At 44.6% G+C, this 25,586-nt stretch overlaps 1 protein-coding gene across 5 annotated transcripts in view; it reads right to left on the bottom strand.

Moving 5' to 3' along the window:
- arrb2b (arrestin, beta 2b) overlaps positions 1–25,586 on the bottom strand; it is a 36,326-nt gene that overhangs the window by 7,108 nt on the left and 3,632 nt on the right. For 3 of the 5 annotated variants that reach the window (XM_027015568.3, XM_081694785.1, XM_081694784.1), the window contains exons 2-9: positions 5,623–5,653; positions 3,560–3,620; positions 1,908–1,952; positions 1,518–1,714; positions 1,158–1,217; positions 994–1,061; positions 632–767; positions 183–267 (exon numbers count right to left, since the gene is read on the bottom strand). In XM_027015568.3, the coding sequence (XP_026871369.1) occupies positions 183–267; positions 632–767; positions 994–1,061; positions 1,158–1,217; positions 1,518–1,714; positions 1,908–1,952; positions 3,560–3,620; positions 5,623–5,653 (683 nt within the window). Of the gene's footprint in view, positions 1–182; positions 268–631; positions 768–993; positions 1,062–1,157; positions 1,218–1,517; positions 1,715–1,907; positions 1,953–3,559; positions 3,621–5,622; positions 5,654–10,102; positions 19,405–20,318; positions 20,647–25,586 lie in introns of those variants that run through there. The other 2 variants (XM_081694787.1, XM_081694786.1) reach the window with 2 other exon arrangements.

Below are 25,586 nucleotides of genomic sequence, written 5' to 3'. Positions count from 1 at the left end.
CTGCAGCATTGACTTAAGCGCGCTGCTGAACAGATATTGAAACTGTTAGAAAAACCGCTGTGAGCATTATGCTAACGGCAGGGCGGCTGAGCAACAAGGTGGGACATAAGTGGACAGAGCAAGACTGCAGCCAAAAAAAACTCCAACTCAAACACTGACTTGAGGTTTCCATCGCTCTTCACCTGAGATTTTGACTCGTTTGACAGTTTTGGTGGAGTTGTTGGTGACATGGACGTTGACACTGATGGGTTCTCCGTGGTAGTAGAGCTGAGGGAGAGAGGGAGAGAGGGAGAGAGAGAGGGAGAGAGAGAGAGAGAGAGAGAGAGGGAGAGAGAGAGGGAGAGAGGGAGGGAGAGAGAGAGAGAGAGAGAGAGGGAGAGAGAGAGGGAGAGAGGGAGGGAGAGAGAGAGGGAGAGAGAGAGGGAGAGAGGGAGAGAGAGGGAGAGAGTGTTAACAGTATTTAGTAAACTCCCCCTGCACATTAACAACATATATATTGATCTGCATGTCACATTTTACACTGCAACAGGAGGTAGAGGTCACAAGTGCGCGCGCGTGCGCGTGTGTGTGTGTGTGTGTGTGTGTGAGTGAGTGAGAGAGAGAGAGAGAGATATCGAGAGTGAGTGAATACCTCTTTGTCGAGTGAGGCCTCCAGGTGAAGGGAACGGTCAGACATGAGGAAGCTCCGGGTGGTCTCCACCATGGGCTGAGGGCCTGGCTTCTCAGGAGCATACTGCACCTTACGGATTACCAGTCGTACCGAGTTCCTACAAGCACACACACACACACACACACACACGAGGTTAACTGTATGCTTGACAGTAAACAAAGCAATATAAAACACACACCTATACACACTCCTCTGATCACACAAATACCACAATATTCTCTATTACAGACACACACAAACATACAGCTCCAGATATGCAGTCATTACAAAGCACCACAAACCACATTGTGTTCACAGAGCTGATGAGTATAATGCCTCAGCACCTTTTGTGAATCTTCTCCTCCACAGATTTGGCACAGAAAGCTCTGATCTCAAAGTCCACACCACACGCCTGTGGGACCGAGGGGTGGGGATACATTAGTATTTACACAACTGCATGAACAGAAAGTAAGAGTGAGAGTGTGTGTGTGTGTGTGTGTGTGTGTACCTTGCCTGTGTCTTCTGGTCCTGGCTGTAAAGTGACTGAACACGGGAGATTCTGAGGAATCTAAAACCCAGCACCACACAGATCTCATTAACAGCGACCACACCAAATCCAGGTGGGTAATGATATCTCAGGTCTGCTCTGCTGCACACATACTGATTACCCTTTTTTTTTCTTATATATAAAATAAAACTCATATTCACTTATCCTTTATTTCCACATATCTAAATGTTAATATCACGGCAAATTCGATTCAGATGTTCAGTGCACTGCAGTGCGCACGGCACATGTTTCGCAACAGCGTGGCAGTGTGGGCGGAGCCGGGGGCGGGGTGGTGGGCCATGTGGGCGGGGCCGGACTCACGGTGAAGTTGAAGGGGTGCGCATGCTGGCCGAGCTTCTTGAGCAGCCGCTCCTGCAGGCGGCTCAGGGGTTTGCGCTCCTCCGGCAGCGGTGGAAAGGCCTGGAAGGTGGACATGTACAGGTCTTTCCTGAAGGACAGGCCCAGCACGTCCAGGTCTTCACGGCCATAGCGGAAGGCACATGTCAGAGTCACGAACACTGCAGAGGAGGCAAGAAAGTGGTGAGGTGAGCAAAACAAACCTCGGAACCAGAAGCCGCACACGGACGCGGCCATGCGTGTCGGGATAAGTTATTGATGCCGTGAAGGGCGCTTTCTAAGGTCATGTTGGGTTTTTAAGTCATTTTTCCCCTTCCTATTCTTCACACTGTTCAGTAAAGCCAAGCTACCCACCTTTTCTGTCTTTAAGGTATTCCGGGTCAACCAACAGTACGCCGTCTAAAGTCAGACAACACAAGACTCATGGTTAGTGTGGCAGGACACTCGTGTTAATTTGTTTTGCTGAAATCTTCCACCAGCACCCCTGAAAACAGCACTTCGCTTTTATACCACACACAAACCAGAACAGAACCGAACCGAACACATATTTACCTGTGAAGGTTTGAATTAACGACTAACAATTTAGATTTGCGATTTTTGGCACCGAACCACATAGAGGGTAACATACATGCCAAAACAACTTATGCATTACTGAATGTAATTGCTTCTATCAATTACTTAATGCAATTCCATGCTTATATCAGTTACATATATCTAGTAACCCAAGAGGACACTTTTCATCTATGTAGGGTACCACTAGGCTGAGCATCTGATCACAGAAATGAGTGTCTGATGTGATGCTCCTTCCAATATGAACCAAATGCTGCTTTGTTGAGCTCGAGGCTTAGGCATAAGAGTCTCCTGCGTCAGAGTGCTCCTAACGTAGGACAAACTAAATGAACCGAATGCTTGGCTTTCCTCTGTACTCACAGTGCCGACATGAAAAATGACACCGGACACCGAAGCCACCTCTGGCTGCCCAAAAGTTGCAGTTATAATTATAGAAAATAATCAAAGATTGAACTTAGTCAGAAGGAGGTGACAACATGCAGGTCTAAACAAACCGTAACTGTGCACAACAGGATACGATTGCATGCAAACAGAGCCAGGCAACTGACACTTGTACTTAAATGTGCACACACATGCTTAAAAAAGCCCCAAAGGGGCTTTCAGTGACAAAGCCAACAATTACAAATTACCTTGTAAAAATGTATAATTAGAATACTTAAGGTTGATCTCTTCATTACCACACACACACACACACACACACACACACACACACACACACACACACACACAATCCCTCATTAACAGAACTCCTATGCCTTTTCAACTGAAGTAAAAGGTTTTCTCCTGTGATTTGCTGCCATGGCAACAGGGAAAACCTTATACACTCCTGAGACAATAAGAGATTTTGGAGAAACTAATGCTGCATTAACATCACAGACCCTGACAACATATTAAGCAAAAACCGTCATGCACCTGCCATTTGGAAACATCGTAAGCATGCCAGGGGCCACGTAAACTAGGAGTCACGTGGGCTATATGGTCAGGAACCACTGCACGCATTTGAGTCTACAGGCTAACAGCCTCCATATTCCAGTCCTCATTTCATCCAGGTATGAGATACGGTAATAAAAGAACTTGATTTAACATCATTATCTCTTAGCAGAGACATAATGTTTTAATGAACATCCATTGCAGCACTCTTATTCTAATTTGCATCAGCCAGGCTGGTGTCTGAGGCAGTGGTGCATGGCCATTGGTCCAGCTGTGAAGCAGCTGGTATATGATTGGTGGAGCAGTGACAAGCACAATGCTAACTGACGCTAGTGTGGTGAAGAACAGATAATTGGTGTTCCCATGCTAAATACACAGGAGACTGCTGGGAGATCGCAGTTCATTTCCTCCTAAAATGTTGCTATAGCAAGTGACACTGCTGATTGAATGAAAAGAAAAAGCAAAAAACCCAGGATCCTTTTGGTGGGAAACATCCATACACTCACCAACTGGGTCCACATGATCTAGATGATCCACAAAGTCCCTTTTCCCCAAGTATACTGTGAGCTAGGAGAAAAGAAGAACAAGTTAAAAATACACTCAGAAATCTCCAAATTCTAAATGTCCTTAGTAGAACAAGAAAGTGCATAATGCACTTTTTAAAGGACTTTTAATACCCCCTCCTGACACACACACACACACACACACACACACACACACACACACACACACACACATACACTTCAACAAACAGTTTGAATCAATCCAAACTGACCCCAAGTTGTGAATCGAGAGAACCGAGAATCGAGAGAACACCAAAAGCTATTAGGCAGGTTGGGGGGGGGGGGCCGGACACCAAGTAGAAAAGAAAATGAAGTAATTCAAAGCAAATAAGGCAGCAATATCCTCTGACAGAAGAAGGAAAAGCAGAAGAACTCAGACACAAGAGCTATTAAATGAAAATGAACCAGCAGTACCAGTTAATGAAAAACAGAGCGAGTTGCCACAGGTGATACAGTAATACATAAATATGTAAATACAGGAGTATGCAAATGATAGAAGGAACGAGGAGTGAGAGGCACCATAAAGGAGTAACACTGAGGAAGAGATAGAAATGGAGAGTGTGAGGAGACAGTCCAGAGAGAGATGGGAAGAGCTTATCAAATGATCTGTACACACGCACGCACACACACACACGCACACACACAAACACACAAACACGCACACAAACATGCACACAAACATGCACACACGCACACACACACGCACACACAAACGCACATGCACACATACGCACACACAAACACGCACACACACAAACACGCACACACACAAACAAACACACACACAAACAAACACACACACAAACAAACACACACGCGCGCACACACAAACACACACGCACACACACAAACAAACGCACACGCGCGCGCACGCACACACGCACGCACGCACGCACACAAACACACACACAAACACAAATGCACACGCACACACACAAACACACATGCACGCACAAACACACAAACATGCACAAACACACACAAACACACACACAAACACAAATGTACACGCACACACACAAACACACATGCACGCACACACACACACAAACACGCGCACACACACACAAACACAAACAAACACACACACAAACACGCACAAACACACACACACACAAACACGCAAACTGGGGTCCAAACTGACCCCAAGTTGTGAATCGAGAGAACACCAAAAGCTATTAGGCAGGTTGGGGGGGGACGGACACCAAGTAGAAAAGAAAATGAAGTAATTCGAAGCAAATAAGGCAGCAATAAACCTCTGACAGAAGAAGAAAGGAAAAGCAGAAGAACTCAGACACAAGAGCTATTAAATGAAAATGAACCAGCAGTACCAGTTAATGAAAAACACAGTGAGTTGCCACAGGTGATACAGTAATACATAAATATGTAAATACAGGAGTATGCAAATGATAGAAGGAACGAGGAGTGAGAGGCACCATAAAGGAGTAACACTGAGGAAGAGATAGAAATGGAGAGTGTGAGGAGACAGTCCAGAGAGAGATGGGAAGAGCTTATCAAATGATCTGTACACACGCACGCACACACACACACGCGCGCGCGCACGCACACGCACAAATGCGCGCACACACAAACACGCACACACACGCACACACACACACAAACACACGCACACACAAACGCGCGCACACACGAACACACAAACACAAACAAACACGCACACACGCGCGCACACACACACAAACATGCACACACACGCACACACACAAACACGCACACACACGCACATGCACACACAAACACACAAACACACACACAAACGCACACGCGCGCACACGCACGCACGCACACACACAAACACAAATGCACACGCACACACACAAACACAAATGCACACACACACACACCAACACACATGCACGCACACACACACACAAACACACACACGCACACACACACACACAAACACGCACGCACACATGCACGCACACACACACACACACAAACAAACACGCACGCACGCACACACGCACACAAAGGAGAATTACCTTGCAGTTAGGGCTGGACTTCTTGAAGACTCTACATAATAGAAAATACAGATTTAGACATTCTTACTTGAAATAATGAACCACAGCAAAAATTTTACATGATGGATGTGATACAATTTCATGGCACTATAAATTCTACTGAAATATTTCAGTGGCTGAATGTGTAACAACTGTTTTAGCTGAAGAAAAGAAAGAGCGAGGAAGCACTGTCTGACAGGAAAGCTGTACAAAGAAAACACCAGCATGGAAAAGCAGCAGCAGCATGCAACGAATGTTGAGAGAGAGAGCGAGAGAGAGGGAGGGTGTTGAGGTGATCAGATATTGCAGTAAATGTCAACGATAATGTCAGTGACCCCTCCCCCACTTCCAAAATAAGAGGAACAAGGGAAGATATTTATCTTTAAGAGAATTAAAAGTTTTATCAGAGTTGTTCACAACACACTGCTTCCTCACCAGCTGAAGGCAAAGAATGATCGCAGGGGGAAAGAATCACTGCGAGGCAAAAACTAAACCCACGGTCTCCCATAGCTGTGTGCAAGGGGATGCATGAGTGAAGACAAACAGAGAGCCAGAGAGAGACACACAGAGAGAAGCACACACTGTGTGTGTGTGTACTTGTAATGCAGTGTGAGAGGTAGACAGCTGTGGCCCACAGCGAGAAGCTTCACGTCACTATACATTTGTTAAACAAATGTGAAATCATACAGTGATAATTCCCCGACCCAACACTCCTCAACTGAGCTTCCCCGACCCAACACTCCTCAACTGAGCTTCCCCGACCCAACACTCCTCTACTGAGCTTCCCTGACCAAACACTCCTCTACTGAGCTTCCCCGACCCAACACTCCTCAACTGAGCTTCCCCGACCCAACACTCCTCAACTGAGCTTCCCCGACCCAACACTCCTCTACTGAGCTTCCCTGACCAAACACTCCTGAGCTTCCCTGACCCAACACTCCTCAACTGAGCTTCCCCGACCCAACACTCCTGTACTGAGCTTCCCCAACCAAACACTCCTGTACTGAGTTTCCCCGACCCAACACTCCTGTACTGAGCTTCCCCGACCCAACACTCCTGTACTGAGCTTCCTCGACCCAACACTCCTCTACTGAGCTTCCCCGACCCAACACTCCTCTACTGAGCTACAAGCTTACAAAAGTCAGCCGGATATCAGCTTGTTTCCAACATAACCACAAAGTGGCTTGCACACACACCCACATATATACACACCCAATCATTTACATACATAAAAGTTACTCAGTCACACAAAGGCACAGAATACTGCTAATGATGTGTTTGTAAGTAGCCTTTTTATTGGACAATTTCTGACCAAACGGTTTTTTCATCAATTACGTCTATAATTACTAATGGCTAATTAAAATAAAAGTGCTCGCCATCCCCGCTGCACTCCATTCGATGGCCAAATTCTCACATTGTACACACACACGCCTCAGTTGAGATACAGAATTGTTCCTCGCAATGACCTTGTCAAGACTCTCAGAAAAAGTTTGGATTTTTCTCTGCCTTTGCGTTTCAGTGAATGATTATATTCGCCCACTGCGTCAGGAACACTTCACGGAGTTCATGCCAACAGAGCAAATGGTATTTATGGAGGGTGAAGTGGTCTAGTGACGATATGACTGAGGAAGCGATGAGAGAGAGTGATATGATGGAGCTAACAAACCAACCAGTGTACATAGAGAGATCTGATCAGAATTTAGTTTGGCCCAGCAGTCATCCATGGTGAAAAAACAAAGAAATTGTAAAATGCATATACTGATTAAATAAATAAATAAATAGCTAGAAAACAAATCCAAGACAGCTATTTTGGGTGACCGTCCATTTAAAGGTTCAGTTTATACTCAAAGAATGTCAAATCACAAAGCTAACTAACTTTGTTTCCCTCCGTTTCCTTTCAGCTCACTAGCACTGCCACAAGAGACTGTTCCACTCTTACACGCATTCATCACCCAGTCTGAGGTTTCCCAGCATTTCATTGTGGAGCACTTTCAGACCTCATTTTCCCAACTGGTCTTAAATAAAGACTGAAGATACAACATAAAAACAACATTACTTCAATATAAAAAAATGAAAATGAGGAGACTGAAGGTGTTTTTTTTTCTTCACATTTCTGAATTTGACCGATTTGTATTTTTTCAACTAATTCCACTGAACACAATAAGACCTTTTTATCCCAAACACCAGCCCACAACAAACTTTAAACTCAATCACCTCTCTTCTTTTTCTTTGCCCTTGCCCTTATCATCTTGTCTCACTCTCTCTCGTTCTCATCAAGCCTTCAGGGCCTTTTTGATCTACTGCTTTTCCCCCCAGAATAATTCATTCGGGCTCTGTGGTACTCTCTCTCTCGGACTGTCTGCCTCTCACACTCTTTCTGTTCTTATGTCTCTCTGTCCTTCTTCACATATAAAAGTTTAAAGCACCATTAAAGCCTATGGGTCCTCCAGTGCTCTCTAATGAATACATCTTATTAATACCATATTAGCTACCACAGACCCCAGGGTAGCAGCCAAGGCTGGCCACACTTTTTCTCATGCACACCCATGCCCATGCATGCTTGCCCACACACAGCACAGATCTAGATGAAGATGTGCATTCAAAAATGTACACCTTTTCACACCTGCTACTCAGACTTTTTTTTTTAGCTGTGGATGTGGTATGCACTTGTGTGTGAGTGTGTGTGTGTGCGTGTGTGTGTGTGTGTATGTGTGTACATGAGAACTTTCTGCTTTTTTCATCCACTTGATGAAGATAAGCGGCATGCTCACCTAAACATACTTTTTATGTGGTTACCATGACAGCCAGATGGGCTTTCTTGTGTTCCTATGACAACAGAGCAAGGAAAAAACCCCTACAACACAATAAATAGCCCCACACCCATCTGCACATGATACTTAAGAACATATCAGTCTGCTCGTCCTGCACCCTCTCTGAAGCACATATCATTCCTTCAAGCCAGAAACATACTGCATATGGCAATGTCCTCTTACTCAATACTCTGTGTGTGTGTGTGTGTGTGTGTGTGTGTGTGTGTGTGTGTGTGTGTGTATGTGTGGGGGGGTGCACTCAACTAAGGCTTTGAACTAAAAAATGAAAAGTGGACTCTGGTGTAATTACAATCAAGGGTGTTAACATTAAAATTAAGAGACAATTAAGGTGACAGTTTCTCTTACTTATCCAGATCAACCATGCAAAGCTCAGCAAGTCATGAAGTAACATCACCCTTGTGCATGCAATTAGGTAACTTTGTATTGTTGCATTTGACAAGCTCATTCAGAGGCATCATTAGTGGTTGGCCTTCAGGGTTTAAGCCCCAAATGTTTTATCTACTGATACTTTTAAAATTTCGCTACAGTATCTGCCAGGTCCGGGCCTCTCCCCAAACTACGACTAAATGGACTTGGCTACATGCGTTCTTCAGATAAAAAGCAGCATAACGTGGAGATTTTGCACCTTCCTTGTTACTGAGGGACAAGCAAAGCAGATAGTTTATAGATAAGTAACTTAGCCCTTTTTGTGACTTTTAAGCGAATGTGAAACGTGATAGCGTTATAACTTCCATTACACTGTTAGTGATCCGATAACTGTTACAATAGTGTCACCTCTCAACCTTAGCTAACTAGCCAAGTGTATTGATATAATAATCGCTAGCTCTCACTTGAAACAAACCTGGTGCTTGGTGACCTTCCAAAAGCATATGGCTCGACACCTTCTCTACTCCCTTAGGTAACATTACTGAAAAGCGGGTGTATAAAAGCTGTGTGTTGATTGCAAAGCGTCCTTGGGTTCAGAGAAAAGTGCTATAAAAGCGTAATTTCATTTGAAAGCACAAAAAAAAAAAATTCAAATTGAAAATCAAGAGAGGCTGTGTGCGAAATAGCCTACTTGTATGCTGCACTCAGAATATACCGCGGCAAACTTATGCAATAAATGTACCGATGTTCTGCCCACTTGTGAAATACACCTTTTGCTTGACAGGATTACAACCATGAATATATATTGTGGTACTGGAATAGTTAGCCAGTGTAGCAGCTACGCAATTTGGGAATCTTTCGCGTACTGGAAAATTGTTTTTTGGTTGCATACTAAATACGACATCTGTATGCAGTAAGCTATTACGAACACAGTCGCAAGTTTTTTTTGTCGCCGTTACTCCAGTGTTGCCTTTAATTACCAATAAAACTTTAGCCCTTAGCTAACATTGTGCTGAGCAGCTCAGAGGAGAAACATTTCGTGGCTAGGCCCAGACCATTGAAGGCAGGCTAAAATAGGGCTGACGCCATCCACAAACACGAATCAGGTGAGCACTTCCGGACGAGCGCACGCTTGCAGGTTGGTGTGCGCGTGTGCGTGAGTGACGTGCGTTTTTGCTGGAGAAGAAGTATATTGTCCATTTCTATGAAACCATTCATCAATCAGACCACACACTCTCTGAATCTCATATGCTGCAGCAGGTTACCATTTCTGCATGGTTCTCCCTCAGGTGGCTTTACGAGATCTGGGTCACACGCACACTCACTTCATTTTATGAGTGGAACCGGATCTGACGTTTAGTCCTCTGATCCCCAAGAATCTGTTACGGATTTATAAACAAGGTCACGTAACATACACAAACGTACAAAACCGCATCTCTGCCAGGCAGGAATGCAAATATTAGTCTGTGCAAATAAATACACATGCATGCACACACGTAGGCACACTCGCACAAACACAAACACACACACACACACACACACACACACACACACACACACACACACACACACACACACACACACAGAGAGAGACAGACACCACCAAACTTAGGTTTCCTCTGCTGTGGTAAACCATGTATTTGCATGTTTTACAACAGAAATGTGTGCAATCTTAAAAAGGATTCATTCACATTTTTTGCATAAAATGATAAAGACAAGTGTAAAAAAAATATGTCTCAGGTTTTTTTTTTCATATGTTCTTTTGAAGCAACACTGTGTGACAATGGAAAGAAATGAAAGAAATCAATTTTTATAAGTTATTTTGTTTATTCTAAATTAAGAATTTATACATTTCTTAAAATATGTATAGCTTTTTGCGGGGCCTGGCAGAGAACGTCCAAATGATCTGTGGGCCTGGCAGACCAGAAATGACTCCATATGACTCTCAGACCAGAGGGTGGTGACGATGACCTTGGATTTAGCCATGAAGATTCAAACTGAGGACAGGATTGTGTCAGGAGTCTTCTGACAGGGTGCAGCAGGAGCCAGTGATATGAGGGATGACGGTGACTCAGGTATGATGCACTACTGTTCAAAATACACTCACGACCTGTCTACTCCATGCCTGTAAATATGTACACACAGTAGGTCACTCCATATTCACAGAATGCAAACAAACATTCATACCTATGATATTTGCAGTCTCCTTTCGAGTGACACTTTGCTTGATACTGGAGGCTAGAACCGTCTCACTGACACACAATGCTGCGCGTAGGAAAACCTCTCAGATCATACAAATAATTTATAGGAATCAGAATGTTAAAAAATGAACTTTAAAAAAAAACTGCCAGGGGAAGAAATGTATGTTATACCCAGGTTGCACCATGCCTATAAAAGGATTTTGCAAATGGCACCCAGGAAATAGTGTGACCAAGCAAAAGCTGATTATGGGTTAGTTCAGGCTCTCCTATTCATTATTGACCCGTTTACTGTCATTAAGTATAAATCGTGTCATTGTATGGTGACAGTGAAGGAGTCACTCGATGTGAGAAAGTACAGAACCTACACTCAGATGCTGGTGCACCACTGCTGGCTCGCTCCTGCACATGTGTCTGGCATCAGACAGCTGAGACGGGCGTGACATCGAAATGGTTTAAAGTGCAGGCTGTTAGAGGCCTTGTGGACTGAATTTTATGAAGCTGTTTTCCAACATAAATCTGAAACTGCTGTCATTCCTTCCCCTGATTCTTTCCTTTTGCTCCTCCATATTCTGTTCTTAACCAATCAGTGGCTGACCTGCAACAGGCGAACTCAATCAGCTGCCTTTATAAATAGCAAGGCCCATCTGTGTAGAAGAAAATCAAAGAGGGTCTCAATTTCTCTGTTTAATTATGAGGCTAAATAACACCTCATCACGGCTGACAAACAGACAATACAGGAAGAAAGAAACAGACAATGTACTGCTTGAGCCCTGAGATGCATCCATGCAATATGATAACCACTGTGAAAATGGAGATCTCACTGGTACATAGGGCTAGGAAATAATGTTTGATGATCGATGTCACGATATTGACCTCTGTACAGTGATACAGCTGAATACTTACGTATGTAAATTAGCAATCTAACACTTCTTCTTGTGCACTGCGAGCATACTGCCCAGACACCTCAGACAATGCACATGAGAACTCTCAATCACATGATCCAATACTGATGATTAAAAGAATACAAGAAATCTTTAAATCATGCCACATCAAGGCATCAGTATTTTTGCTTAAATATGTCACAAAGCACACTGCAATTGCAAAATGTAGAAATATAATTGCAACACTGTGCTGTTCTGCTGGAGAATCCTAGACTTTTCCTGTCAGAGGTGTGCACACGCACACACATATGTATGCACATATGTATGCAAACATGCACGGGTGTGCAAACATAAACGTCCACACGCATACCCACACGCATGCACACACACCCACTCACATATACACACAGACGACTGCAGACACAGTGTAGTAATAGTATTTTTCTCTAGTGCTGCTCCCTGGCTCGTAGTCCCAGCTCTCCTTACAGTTAAGACAGACCGTTTTAGCTGAGCCATCACGAACCAACTCAGCTTCCCACACTGTTTACTATTGCCAAAAGGTACTGAGATAGAAAGGTTTTCCCCCAAAATCTACCCGGGACATTAGTAAAACTCCAGTAAGCTGTTGTACTCCAATCCTAAATATTAAAGAATAGAATGATCATAACATAAAGTTGATAATAAATCACAAATCACAAATCACAAAACACAATGTCTCTGCTACCCACTTCACTATAAGAACACTCTCAGACAATAACACCTCCACTAGCAGACCTCTCTGAATAACAAAGGCGAAGACCTGTTTAACAGAATCGGATTTGCACCACAATAAGCCCGAGAAGTTTAGCGAGATGACGTGTGTCACAAGAACTACAGCCTTTTTAAAGAAATCTGCTTTGCACTTCAGCGAGTAAGCTAAATCAGTTCCGCAGACGGGTGTGTGTTCACGGGCAGGAACTGATGGCCCCTGCTGTAGGCAACACGCAGTCGAGATTGTGCTTTTCAAGGTTCAGGGAAGTCGTTTGTATGACACTGAGAAGTGCCCCACCGCCACATTGAACGACGCCACGTGCCCCACAAAGAACCTCACGTCCCACAATGTACTTCACGTCCCACAATGAACGATGTCACATGTCCCACAATGAACCTAACGTGCCCCACAATGTACTTCACGTCCCACATTGAACGACGCCACGTGCCCCACAATGAACCTCACGTCCCACAATGAACGATGTCACATGTCCCACAATGAACCTAACGTGCCCCACAATGTACTTCACATCCCACATTGAACGACGCCACGTGCCCCACAATGAACCTCACGTCCCACAATGTACTTCACGTCCCACAATGAACGATGTCACATGTCCCACAATGAACCTAACGTGCCCCACAATGTACTTCACATCCCACATTGAACGACGCCACGTGCCCCACAATGAACCTCACGTCCCACAATGTACTTCACGTCCCACAATGAACGATGTCATATGTCCCACAATGAACCTAACGTGCCCCACAATGTACTTCACGTCCCACAATGAACGACGTCACATGTCCCACAGTGAACCTAACGTGCCCCACAATATACCCCACGTGTCCCGCAATGTACCTCACGTGTCCCACGTCTGCGCTCTTCATTCCAGCAGCCAAGACTTCATATGAAAATCACCTGCTGAAATCAGACTATTATTTCCGTAGGTTACGTACGGCCTCAGCTGTGAGTCTGAGCTCACACTCCCCTGCCTCTGCACATGTCATATTATCATTATTTCTAAGAAATTATTTGTATGTAATAACAATTTTATAAACCTAAATCTAATCCCCATCTTATGCAAAGAGAAATGTTTCGGACTTTCACTTTCAAAAAATGAAAGGTGTAGCTTTTGTCCTTACAAGGTAGGTTAACCCAATTGTTTCTCTGGGTTTTCTATATACTCAGGTAATTTTTGTCCTGAAAACGTTCAAAAAGTGTACGCATGTGCGCAAGTACGCAACACGCAGCACGCGATTATTTTATAGTAAGTATTAAGGAGATTTAGATCACTGCTGACTGGGTTTTTAATGTGGAGCACGAACAAACAACCTAATTCTGCCTGAAAGCCTGAAATGGAACATTCTCTGGGTTTTGGCCGCTGTGCTGGCAAAGCCGTAGTCTCAGCCACCCGAGACCAGAATGCACGGGCCATGCCCTGCTAGCGCAGCCACCTAACCTGCTGTAAACCTCCCCAATGGGAGCTGCACACTCACACTCCTGCACGCGCTCACACACACCGTCAAAGTGTCAACGTGCGAGGAGAGCTGACTGCGCAGAAGTGTGAAGAGAGCCCGAGAGGGAAGCTGACTGCACACACTGGTTAACTGCTGACTGAGGAAGAACTGCTTCAGCTTTCAGGACAACCCCCTGTGTCACAAACAGGGTGTGTGTGTGTGTGAGAGAGAGAGAGAGAGAGACAGAGAGAGAGAGAGAGAGAGAGAGAGAGAGACAGAGAGAGAGCGAGAGAGAGAGACAGACAGAGAGAGAGAGAGAGAGAGAGACAGAGAGAGAGAGAGAGAGAGAGAGAGACAGACAGACAGAGAGAGAGACACAATCAACAACAAAAATATGACAAAAAGCCAGTAAGCCACAATGTGTACGTGTATGTCAGTGAGTCTGTGCGCCACCATCTGTGTTGGCTCATGCAAGTGTGCATGGACGTGTGTGTGTGTGTGTGTGTGTGTGTGTGTGTGTGTGTGGGTCTATGTGTGTTTGTGTGTGTGTATGTATGTAGCCACCCCCCCACACACACACATTTTATTTGCATCTTTAAACTTTAACAAGTCAGTTCCTTTAACAACTCATTTCCTGTCCTTCATCCAGTACTTACTAGAGTGAATGTCATTTGAGTAAAACAACAATTTTATCATTTGCTTACCCCACCTCCATTCACATTCAAGACCCAGTGCATGTTCTGTACTGGACCTGAGCCTCTGTACAGGTTTCCTAAACATGCTTCAGTGCTAATCCAGGACAGCCGGATCAGAGTGGTGCCCGTAAACGTCCCAGAATTCAGCACTTATCCCCTGGGAGGGGTCACCCTGCCGTGTCCGTCCCTGGTGCTAGCTGCAGCAGAACAGTCCTGCTCAGGCCTGCTCTGCCGCTCCAGTACGCTCCTGCTCATTTGAATTTCAGCACGACTGAAACTACGAAGAAAATGAGAGTGGGAGAGCTCTCGCTGGCCCTGTTCTGCTTCCTTATACGAAACCATAAAACAAAACAAATTGAAATTTCACCGGGAAAACTTAAAAAACGGGTGCAGGTGAGGGTGGGGGTTGGTCAGCTATGTTCAGCCATCATTCAAAAACCCAATGAAGTACCTTGTACCTGAGGTACAAACCCAAGATCAGTAATAAATTATTCAGATGCCGACTGCCAATAATATGCTATAAATACATAATGCTCATAATACATTTATTACCGAGTTATATACAGAGAGGGCTAAATGTTGCAGGCCAAAAGCTGGCTACACATGGTGGATATAGTATTCTGCTTTTTTACTAGTGAGCATGTAATAACACAGGCCTAAAGCTAAAAGTCAGTTGTAACCAAGGCTTACAACCTCAAAAGCCAGAGGAAGCCTGTCAAGAAGTGAGAGCGTTCATCTTCAGAGAAAAGCTACTGCAGCAATTTGACCAAATCATGATGCACTGGAGGAATTTAGCAAACAAACATTCTCAAAAGCCTTTGTACTTGGAAAATGCTTTGAATGCATGCGTCATGTGACTCCAAAAAAGGGAACTGAAAACACTGTCCACCGTCAGACAGTTTTTATGTTTCCCAAAACCTCTTCAACACAGACCTTAAAGTGTAGCATTATTCTGGTATTACTATTTGATGTCTATTAGTGCTTTTTGCAGATGGGCCTTTCAAGCCAAAATTTGTGACCTTCTCTTCAACTCAGTTTTATTGTTAGCTTAGCATTCAGCTACATGTGGTCGCACAAGGTCACACAAATTAAAGGATAACTCTTAAGAGGAATGCTTAATATACCACAGAGCCAATACTCTGTCTTTATACCTCTTCTTCCAAGTCTAATTATAATATTATAATTATAATAGTATAGCATAGATCACAATGAAGAAATCTGATCCCAGGGATTGCAAAGGACGGTCTCCAATCCACGGGTGATTCAAACGGAAGTTTCTGAGAAACTCAAATGCCACAAGACACACTTAGATGTACATGGCGTACAGCTAAATTCTTGAAATTGGTTCAAAATATGCTCATAGACTTAGACTTCCACTGCAAGTGATGTCTTGGCTTTTCAGAAGTGATGACAGCTCACCAATCTGAAGTGACTGACGAGCAATGTGGAGCTGGCATTTTCTTCTTCTTGAACAGATAATATCTATGACTTTTATTATTGCTAATATTAACATACAGTTTTTCCCCTACAAAGCCCTACATCATTTAAAACCTGATCCAGATCAACGTATAATAAATGCATCTCTTAAAGGGAAAACGAATTTTTGGTACACAGTTTGCTGAACATCAACAGGAGCCAATTATATTATCATATGAATACAGGACTGTCCTCTTGGAGATGTTTCTGATGGGGAATCTAGTCACTAAATGCCAGCAAGGAGACAAAAAGACATTGAGTGTGGTACAGCAAGCGAGAAGGAGAAAGAAAAACAAAAAATCCTCTACGTCGCCACTAATCTGCTCTCGTAGGAAATGAAAGGCAAAGGGAGCAAGAGAGTGAGAGGGAGAGAGAGAAACCTGGTAGCTTGATCTTCACACAATGGCAACACTTCACTTTAGTGAGCTATGACAGAGCTCTGGGAACAGCGCTGACCTGTGGGTCTCTCTTGGACTGACCTATCCTGACACTTAATGTGACTGATAACAGAGGGTTATTCTTTAACAAGAGCCCGGCCCACTCCAACCCTGCCCAACAGGCTAACAACACAGCCAAGGAAAGGCGCCCAGGGCAGAGACAGCTGGACGATGGATTTCCACTAGAAAAAGATCGGAGACACACACTGGAGAATGATGGGGGGAGTTTCCTGCCGGACGGAAATAATGCCAGAGGCCTTGAGGCCTCCAAGGGTTATGGTAATTCAGGTGAGATCATTTTATTTGAGTGGGGTGGGAAACGTGCAAAATGTTCCTGTTGTGAATTGAAAGTGGGTCTTATTTCAGGGCTACGACAGAAACTAAAGTGGGAAGTGGAATATATTGTCTTTGGGTCAGAGACATTCAGCTGACCTTAAGCAACAATTTTCCTGCATTTTGCATGTGATAGCACAATGCAGCCAATGGCTGGCCCCATTCCCACAAGTGCAAACACAAAGCTGAAAGAATGCTTAAAGTGCTGGATTCTGGAATTCCTCAGAGCTACAGTGAAGTCTGAAGTTATTCAGGCTCTAAACAAGCAGGCCTCAGTCATCTTATTGCTCTGCAGAGCCCCTATTGATTGCACAAAAATGCTAAATGGTTTTGAGTTTTAAAAAGGGCAAAACTGTTACTATATACATCTTCAATGAAATTTGTAATAAAGGTATTAAACACAAATTAATAATATATTTAACTGAATTAATAATTGACTGCTTTGCTTTTGAGAGAAGGCCATAAAAACACAATGTACTCCTGGTATATACTATACTACCTGGTAAACCTAACTCTGCGTATAGATCTGATTCAGCGGAGTTCCACAATAGCAGAGTCCTTCGCCATTTTCCCCTCTGAGGGGTGATTTCCTGCACTTTTGCAATATAATCAAAACTATTCGCATCCCCTGCTGCTTCCTGTCATGTTCACCCAAGGAAACTGAGTCTTCCTGCCATTTCTGTATTTCTCTCCCCTTTTCTCTCACTTTATGTACATCTCTTTCACTCCATCCACACGTCTCTCTTTTTCTCTCACTCTGTCCACTCTTCCCATGTACTATCAAAAAAAAAAAAAACTGAAAAATGAACACACAATTTGCTCAGGGGTTTTAATAACGGCGTACAATGAAGATTCAGATGAAAGTTAATTTAATTTAGTTAATGAATTGAGGAGACAAGAGCATAAAGAAGTGAAAAGTGAGAGCCATTTACAGCACAGCAGTGCAAAACGCACGACCATAAACACACAAGTGAGATGCGGTACAGGAGGAAAAAACACAGGAAGAGACAGAACACAAGGAAGGCTGCAGAAAAGCAAAATAAGAGGATGAAAAAAATGAGAGAGAGAGAGAGAGAGAGAGAGAGAGAGAAACAGAGAGAGAGGAAGGAGGAATGGAAGAGTCAGAGCTCTTGCCTAATCACGCGCTGGGCACACTTCCTCTTAAGTGCTCACTCATTTCCTGTTCATATTGTATAGGTGTGAGAAACCAGTAAACTAAGAGCACTAACTAACATTAGGTGCCTCCGTGCTCTTACACATACACACCCAAACTACCATATACTAAGGTGACCGCATGCAGCTGATGCAGACTGCAAGAAACTGGATACACACACACACACACACACACAATCAAGTGTGGCACACTAAAACACGCACACATACAAAAACATGCACACATATGCACATAAACAAATACACACGCATAAACACACACACACACACACACACACACACACACACAGAGTATGAGCCTCTCATGTGCGAGAGGCTTGTGGATGGTGTCAGAGAAGCTTGGCAGCATAAGAGTGTGAAAGACCAAAGGAGGCATCACAATCTCCCACACCTCCAATCTCACCTCCAGAACTACAGCAGAGAAACATTATTAGTTGGGCCCTACTAGAAGCGCTGACGCCCAACTTGGCCTACTCCACACTGCTCATCAAATTACACAAACATCGGCCAAACAAGGAAGCCGCAAACCTTCGCACATAAAAAGCTTGCGTTTTACGGTCAGCAACGGCAGACTCTAAAATGGTGAGAAAGTCTTAGCGCTCATTTTATGTGCTATTTGTCGTCATGCAGGTGTGGGCAGGCGAGACGCTGACTCACCCCATAACCGTAGCCTTATAAACATAGTACCATGTCTTTAAGCGATGCCCTTCGCAAAATTGAACATCTGGAGTTCAAAAACCTTCTCTGCGCACTGCACAGCAAGGGCCTTGTTTACCGTGTCCTTTCGAGGTTGAAGATGAAGACGTAGGGGTCACCATCGTCTTTCTGAATGAACTTGCACGCTACACATGGGGCTGGCGCACCGTGCCAGCTGCATGTTCTCAAAGTTGCAATCAAAGAATTGTTTTATACTGCTGTGAATACAATGCATGCTTAGCATTCCAACCTAACAATATTCCAGAAAGGATGTCCTTCTGGAAATAGCTACAAGCAGGTTGGGACCAGGCTGATAGCTATATCCAAAACTTGAAATGATATTCTGATTTTCACTTTGAAAGTGCTTATATACTTACAGCACCTACTCTCATTATATATATATATATATATATATATATAAAAACTGTGAAGCACTTTGCCAAGCTGATGAAGGACCTCTGTCTGAAACGTCCTGTTTCTCTGGAAAACCCGTGTACCTCACTAATATATATATATATATATTTATTTATTTATTTATTTGCCCCCCCCCCCCCCCCCATTTTTTTTATACCTGTAAAAGCACTTCTTTTTAAGCACTTCCGTGAGTTGCTATGTCTAAGGGTGTCTGCCAGTTGCTCTATATTTATACTTCACACATGCAAACGCGCACACACACACACACACACACACACACACACACACACACACACACACACACACTGAGCTCGTCACCTCCAGCACTTGCATCACAAGATTAGTGGTTCAAAGGATTAATCACAGGACAGCAATAATTACAAGTGTTGTGAGAACACAGTTAAACCTGTCCACATTATATAAATACCTGACATTTTTATTAAACTACGCGGATGCACAAATCACAGCAACACCTTTAAGCTGCATGAAGAGCCCATAAGGAAAAGGGTGTTGTGTCACACATGCATGGACATAACGTACACACGCGTTCACATCAGCAACTGCCCATTAATAAATGTCATTCACAAAACGCAACAAGGCATGGGAAGTTTATTTACACAGCAGCTTTCATACACAGTGGCAATTCAAAGTGCTTCAGAAAATGACCATGCAGGCAGACAGAAACCTGAGAGCGCTGATAGAGCAAACATGGAGGGTGTAGGTCACGTATTTGTTGCCTTTCCGAATATGCAGCCTGCGAAAGCAAAGCCCTGTGTGTGTTCCTGTTGCCTGATGAGTATGTGTGTGTGTGTGTGTGTGTGACAGAGATGATAGAGGGGCAGGGACATCAGCGAATATTTTTCCATGTGTTTGTTTAGAGAAGAGTAGGCATACCCGCATACCCACATACCCACAAACACACACATTCACAAACACACATGCAGTTTCCCATCCTGCTTTTCACCTTTTCCAGCTGTTTCCGCCTGATACATGCGTGCTTTCTGTGAAGGTTCATCCCAGCTTCTCCAGGCATTCCCAGTCTGGTATTGCTTACCAGGCCGGAATTTTTCACGTTTTCCCTGCTCCTATAAACCCTAATCCAACAGCGCAGCTATTGAGGTCCTTAACAAGTACTTATACTGTGTCTTGTCTCGTGCGCTTACCTTTATGTATAGTTTATATTTGCACATCGAAGTTTGGAGAAACGCAATTTCGTTCAGCTGTGCAGTACTCGTTGTATAGTCTGAATGACAATAAAGCTAACTTTGACTTTTGACTTTGAAGTGTTCCAGAAGCCTCAACGTGTGCAGAGGCCACTGCTCTGGAGGCTGCAGTTCCAGGGACCACAGCTCCTTCTCCAGGGACCACAGTTCCAGGGACCACAGCTTTGTGGAACACAGTTCCAGGGACCACAGGTCCGGGGACCAGAGTTCCAGAGGCCACAGCTCTAGGGACCACAGTTCCAGGGACCACAGCTTTGTGGAACACAGTTCCAGGGACCACAGGTCCGGGGACCAGAGTTCCAGAGGCCACAGCTCTAGGGACCACAGTTCCAGGGACCACAGGTCTGGGGACCAGAGTTCCAGAGGCCACAGGTCCGGGGACCAGAGTTCCAGAGGCCACAGCTCTAGGGACCACAGGTCCGGGGACCAGAGTTCCAGAGGCCAAAACTCTAGGGACCACAGTTCCAGGGACCACAGCTTTGTGGAACACAGTTCCAGGGACCACAGGTCCGGGGACCAGAGTTCCAGAGGCCACAGCTCTAGGGACCACAGTTCCAGGGACCACAGGTCCGGGGACCAGAGTTCCAGAGGCCACAGGTCCGGGGACCAGAGTTCCAGAAGCCACAGGTCCGGGGACCAGAGTTCCAGAGGCCACAGCTCTGGGGAACACAGGTCCGGGGACCAGAGTTCCAGAGGCCACAGCTCTGGGGACCACAGGTCCGGGGACCAGAGTTCCAGAGGCCACAGCTCTGGGGACCACAGGTCCGGGGACCACAGTTCCAGAGGTCACAGCTCTAGGGACCACAGTTCCAGGGACCACAGGTCCGGGGACCAGAGTTCCAGAGGCCACAGCCTCTGGATGCCTGCTGGGCTGAAGCTGGTCAGAGCATGCCCCCTCCATCCTCAAGAATTTTACGCTTAACTCATCCCAGACACTGACGAAACAGCCAATCGCTAATCAAACCAGCTTTAAACCAAACCAACCAGCTTGGTCTGAAACGTTTATGGTGCCATTAGAGAAGACAGCTGAAGAGAGAGATGAGTGAAAAGCAGAGCCAATCAAATGGGGAAAAGAACTCACAGCAATAGCTACAGCTCTTGGCATTCATTCACATACATTTGTTAAAGCATAGCTCCCGGGAAGAGGGAGGGGTGGTCTTTCCATTAATGGAGAAGACATTCGTTTTTTTTTTTTTGTTCTTCTCCTGGCTGGCTTCATCAAGGGCGCACCCACTGATGATACCCATATGCCCGAATGCTCTGTGTTTGATCAACGGCAGCCTGAATTCGCGGAGGGCAGTTTTTTTGGTTGGTTTGTTTTTAAACCAGGCATCCTCCCTCCCCTAGATCAACAAAAACAGACTGGCCTACTTGGCTTTATAACAGCAGTGTCTTACTGGCATTCTATGGGAATATCGTGATAGCATGAGCTAGTGTGCTGATAAGAAGCCGTGGAGTAGTTTTCACCTGACAGAAGGCGCTCCGGCAGTGCCTCGCAACAGAGCGGATACCAAGATAACACGGTGTGCAGTTGTCGTTCATTCCACCGGCCCTCGGATCTGCGAAGCCGGACCTGTTTGCGCAGGGGCTCACTCGGCCTGTCGATAATCTGATTTTAAATGCTGGGAGGAGCATGAGTCTTTACCCTGCATGATTTACGTTTAGGAGACACACTCATTCGTCACCGACTATGTGAACCAAAGGCTGGGAAACTATTCAAGACTGAGATCAAACCCCCGGCAAACAATCCATCTCCCCCGATGCCCCAGCTCCTAACATGAGTGCTTTCAGACATGAGTGTTGTCTTTAAAGCCTTTTTCCCCTCCTTGGCTGTGTGTGTGCTTGCTCTCAGCCTCCCCTTCCTCTTGTCCCACCCGGGACCGAAGCGCTCACTGATCGTTATTGAGGTCAGTGACGTACTTGCATGCAAGACCCGTGTAACTGCGACGTCTCATCTGCGTAGAAATGAGGAAACGTGCGACTGCTTCTTCGCACGAGGCTGTCTAAAGACACGCAGTTAAATCTGCTCTCGTGGCCCCAAAGGCGGTGGAAGGTTGGGCACATTTCGGAGCGCTTACGCGCTCGAAGACAGGCAAACGGCTTTGCCGAGACAGGTGAGCCTGGCAAACCTGTGTTTGCACGCTTGCTCATGGAGTCGTGCATGGCTGCGAAAGGGGTGAAGTGGCGAATGATGTCGGTATGTTTAAAAATATCTTCAACGGCAAAGAATCAAACTGCGACTGGAAGGAGAAAAGAGAAGAAAATTCCACCTGGCGGAAGTCTTTTAGAGGACAGAAGAGGAGAGCGGTGGAAATAGATGGATGTAGAGAATAAATAAAAGGAGAAAAGCAAAAGTCAGCAAGGGACAGAAAGAAAGAACATTTTTGACAGAGAGAGAGAGAAAGAAAATCCTCTGTTGTTTCAGGATGGAGCCAAGGGAAATGTTCAGGATCTCTGGCTATGATCACTTGTCAGATTTTACACAGACACAGACACACACACGTACCTACAGAGCTGATATATTTTATTAATAAATGCATTGAACTTTTTGGTCATCTGTCAAGATCAGTTTCCGCATTCTACTTGCGCACATGGTCCAAGGCTGCTCTAAAAGCCAACCAAACATCTCTGATGCTCCTCACAACTGAATCAAACAATATTTCAAAGTGGCCTTTTATATGGCTGGAAAGAGAAACAACTTACACTTTACACAGTACAGAAAAGTGGTCAAGTCAAGCACACAGATTCGTCAGGGGAGTAGGGGAGTTAACCCTCACTGCGACAGCAGCTATACCTCAAATCTAATTAACCCACTGCAGATTAGAAACCTTTCCACCTCAGCGACAGACCTCTTATGTTAGTGATGGGCTATGATAAATGTTTCCTTTCTCCAGGGCTTCTTCCCACTCCGGCCAAATATTTCTACTAGAATGATTCTCCTGTTCTTCTGCTTTCCATAATTTAGGACATGACCCTCAGACATGTCGCACAACTTCCTACCTTCAGCTCCCTCCAGTCAGCAGAATGCGTGACACTAAGAAGTAAATAGTAGCGTGAGAAACCAGACACACAGCCAGGGAGCCACGTGAGCTAAGTGCACTATGCGAGCAATGCGGTGGATCAGGGGTCATGAAATGAAGAGCACCAATCCCTGCAGAGGGGCATGTCCAAATAGATACTGAAGAGCCTGAGGCGAATTTATAGACTGTGCCATTGCGAGATAACTGAACCATTGAGCTGATGAAACAAGAGTAAAGGGTCATAGAGAGTAAGTGCGAGCACCCTCTTCTTTACTCCAGACACACACACATAGTTTGGCCTGTGGACATGGCCAAGACTGTAGTACCAAGATTTCCCGCCCAAAGCAATTCACTCAGCACACTGGTGGGTTCAGATGGAGAACACACTGTGGATTACAAGTGTTTTGATGCCATTTTCAGTTCAATTCCCATTTTCACTGATGGCCACACTTTTCACCTGAGTCACGGAGAGCTTCGCACACCTAAAAATATCTGAAATATTTATACCTCCAAAGCACTGCATTCCATCTTCATGACCTAACAGATGCAGTTAATTAGCAAGACTCACTTTATATATCATAGGGTTCCAGCCTTCAGGTCCAGTGACACCCTGGAACAGGCGACTCCAGCCAGACAGCAGTTCAAGCCATGGTCACTGTAGCTCTGCACTGGGAGCACCATGTCTGTTTGTGTTGAGTGCTGAGTTTGAAAGACTGGACTATAAGCAGTGAGACTAGCTAGATTGTCAAAGTGCTCTTCAATGCTTAAATTCTTTTCAATACCGCAGGCCACCATATTTAGATTCAGTCTGCCCACTGCCTCTTCCTTTACCACAGGAAACACCAACCTACTCTTAGCATAAAATGTAAATGTTCATGCAAAACAAAGGAGGCGAGACACTGCAAAAAGGACATATACACCTACCCACATATACACCTACCCACCTATACACCTACCCACCTATACACCTACCCACCTATACAAGACATATACACCTACCCACCTATACACCTACCCACATATACACCTACCCACATATACAAGACATATACACCTACCCACCTATACAAGACATATACATCTACCCACATATGCACCTACCCACATATGCACCTACCCACATATACACCTACCCACCTATACAAGACATATACACCTACCCACCTATACACCTACCCACCTATACAAGACATATACACCTACCCACATATACACCTACCCACCTATACACCTACCCACCTATACAAGACATATACACCTACCCACATATACACCTACCCACCTATACAAGACATATACACCTACCCACCTATACAAGACATATACACCTACCCACATATACACCTACCCACCTTTACAAGACATATACACCTACCCACATATGCACCTACCCACATATGCACCTACCCACATATGCACCTACCCACATATACAAGACATATACACCTACCCACATATACAAGACATATACACCTACCCATATATACAAGACATATACACCTACCCACATATACAAGACATATACACCTACCTACATATACAAAAGACATACACCTACACACATGTACACTTACACACATATACACTTACACGCATATGCAAAGGACATACATAGGTAAACAAAGGATACACACATACATTTTATATATACAGGGAGAGATTCCAGGTGAGCAAAAGATGTAGAAATAGTCAAAATTGTGGAAGTACACAAGGATAACATTCATTCTGATAGTGTTAGTTCTTTTTCTATCAGTTTCCTAACTATATTGTTGCCATAGCAACAACTGGCAATGCAAACAGATATGTCATTAAGGCAACATCCATTAGTGATCTACACTCTCAACTTTAGAGCCCCATGGAATTAATGTTAATATTTAAGAATCTACTTTTTCTAACATAAACTGGTTCCTCCTCCAAGAAATTCAGAAGCACTTTGCTTGTACAGCTGAGGAAGGACCTATCTAAATCCCAACCTCTGTCCTGTTTCTC

This window comes from Electrophorus electricus, chromosome 13 (genome assembly GCF_041902795.1).
Source record: "Electrophorus electricus isolate QZ-2024a chromosome 13, ASM4190279v1, whole genome shotgun sequence".
In the NCBI taxonomy this organism is placed as follows: Eukaryota; Metazoa; Chordata; class Actinopteri; order Gymnotiformes; family Gymnotidae; genus Electrophorus; species Electrophorus electricus.
This window is presented reverse-complemented; position numbering and strand designations above follow the sequence as displayed.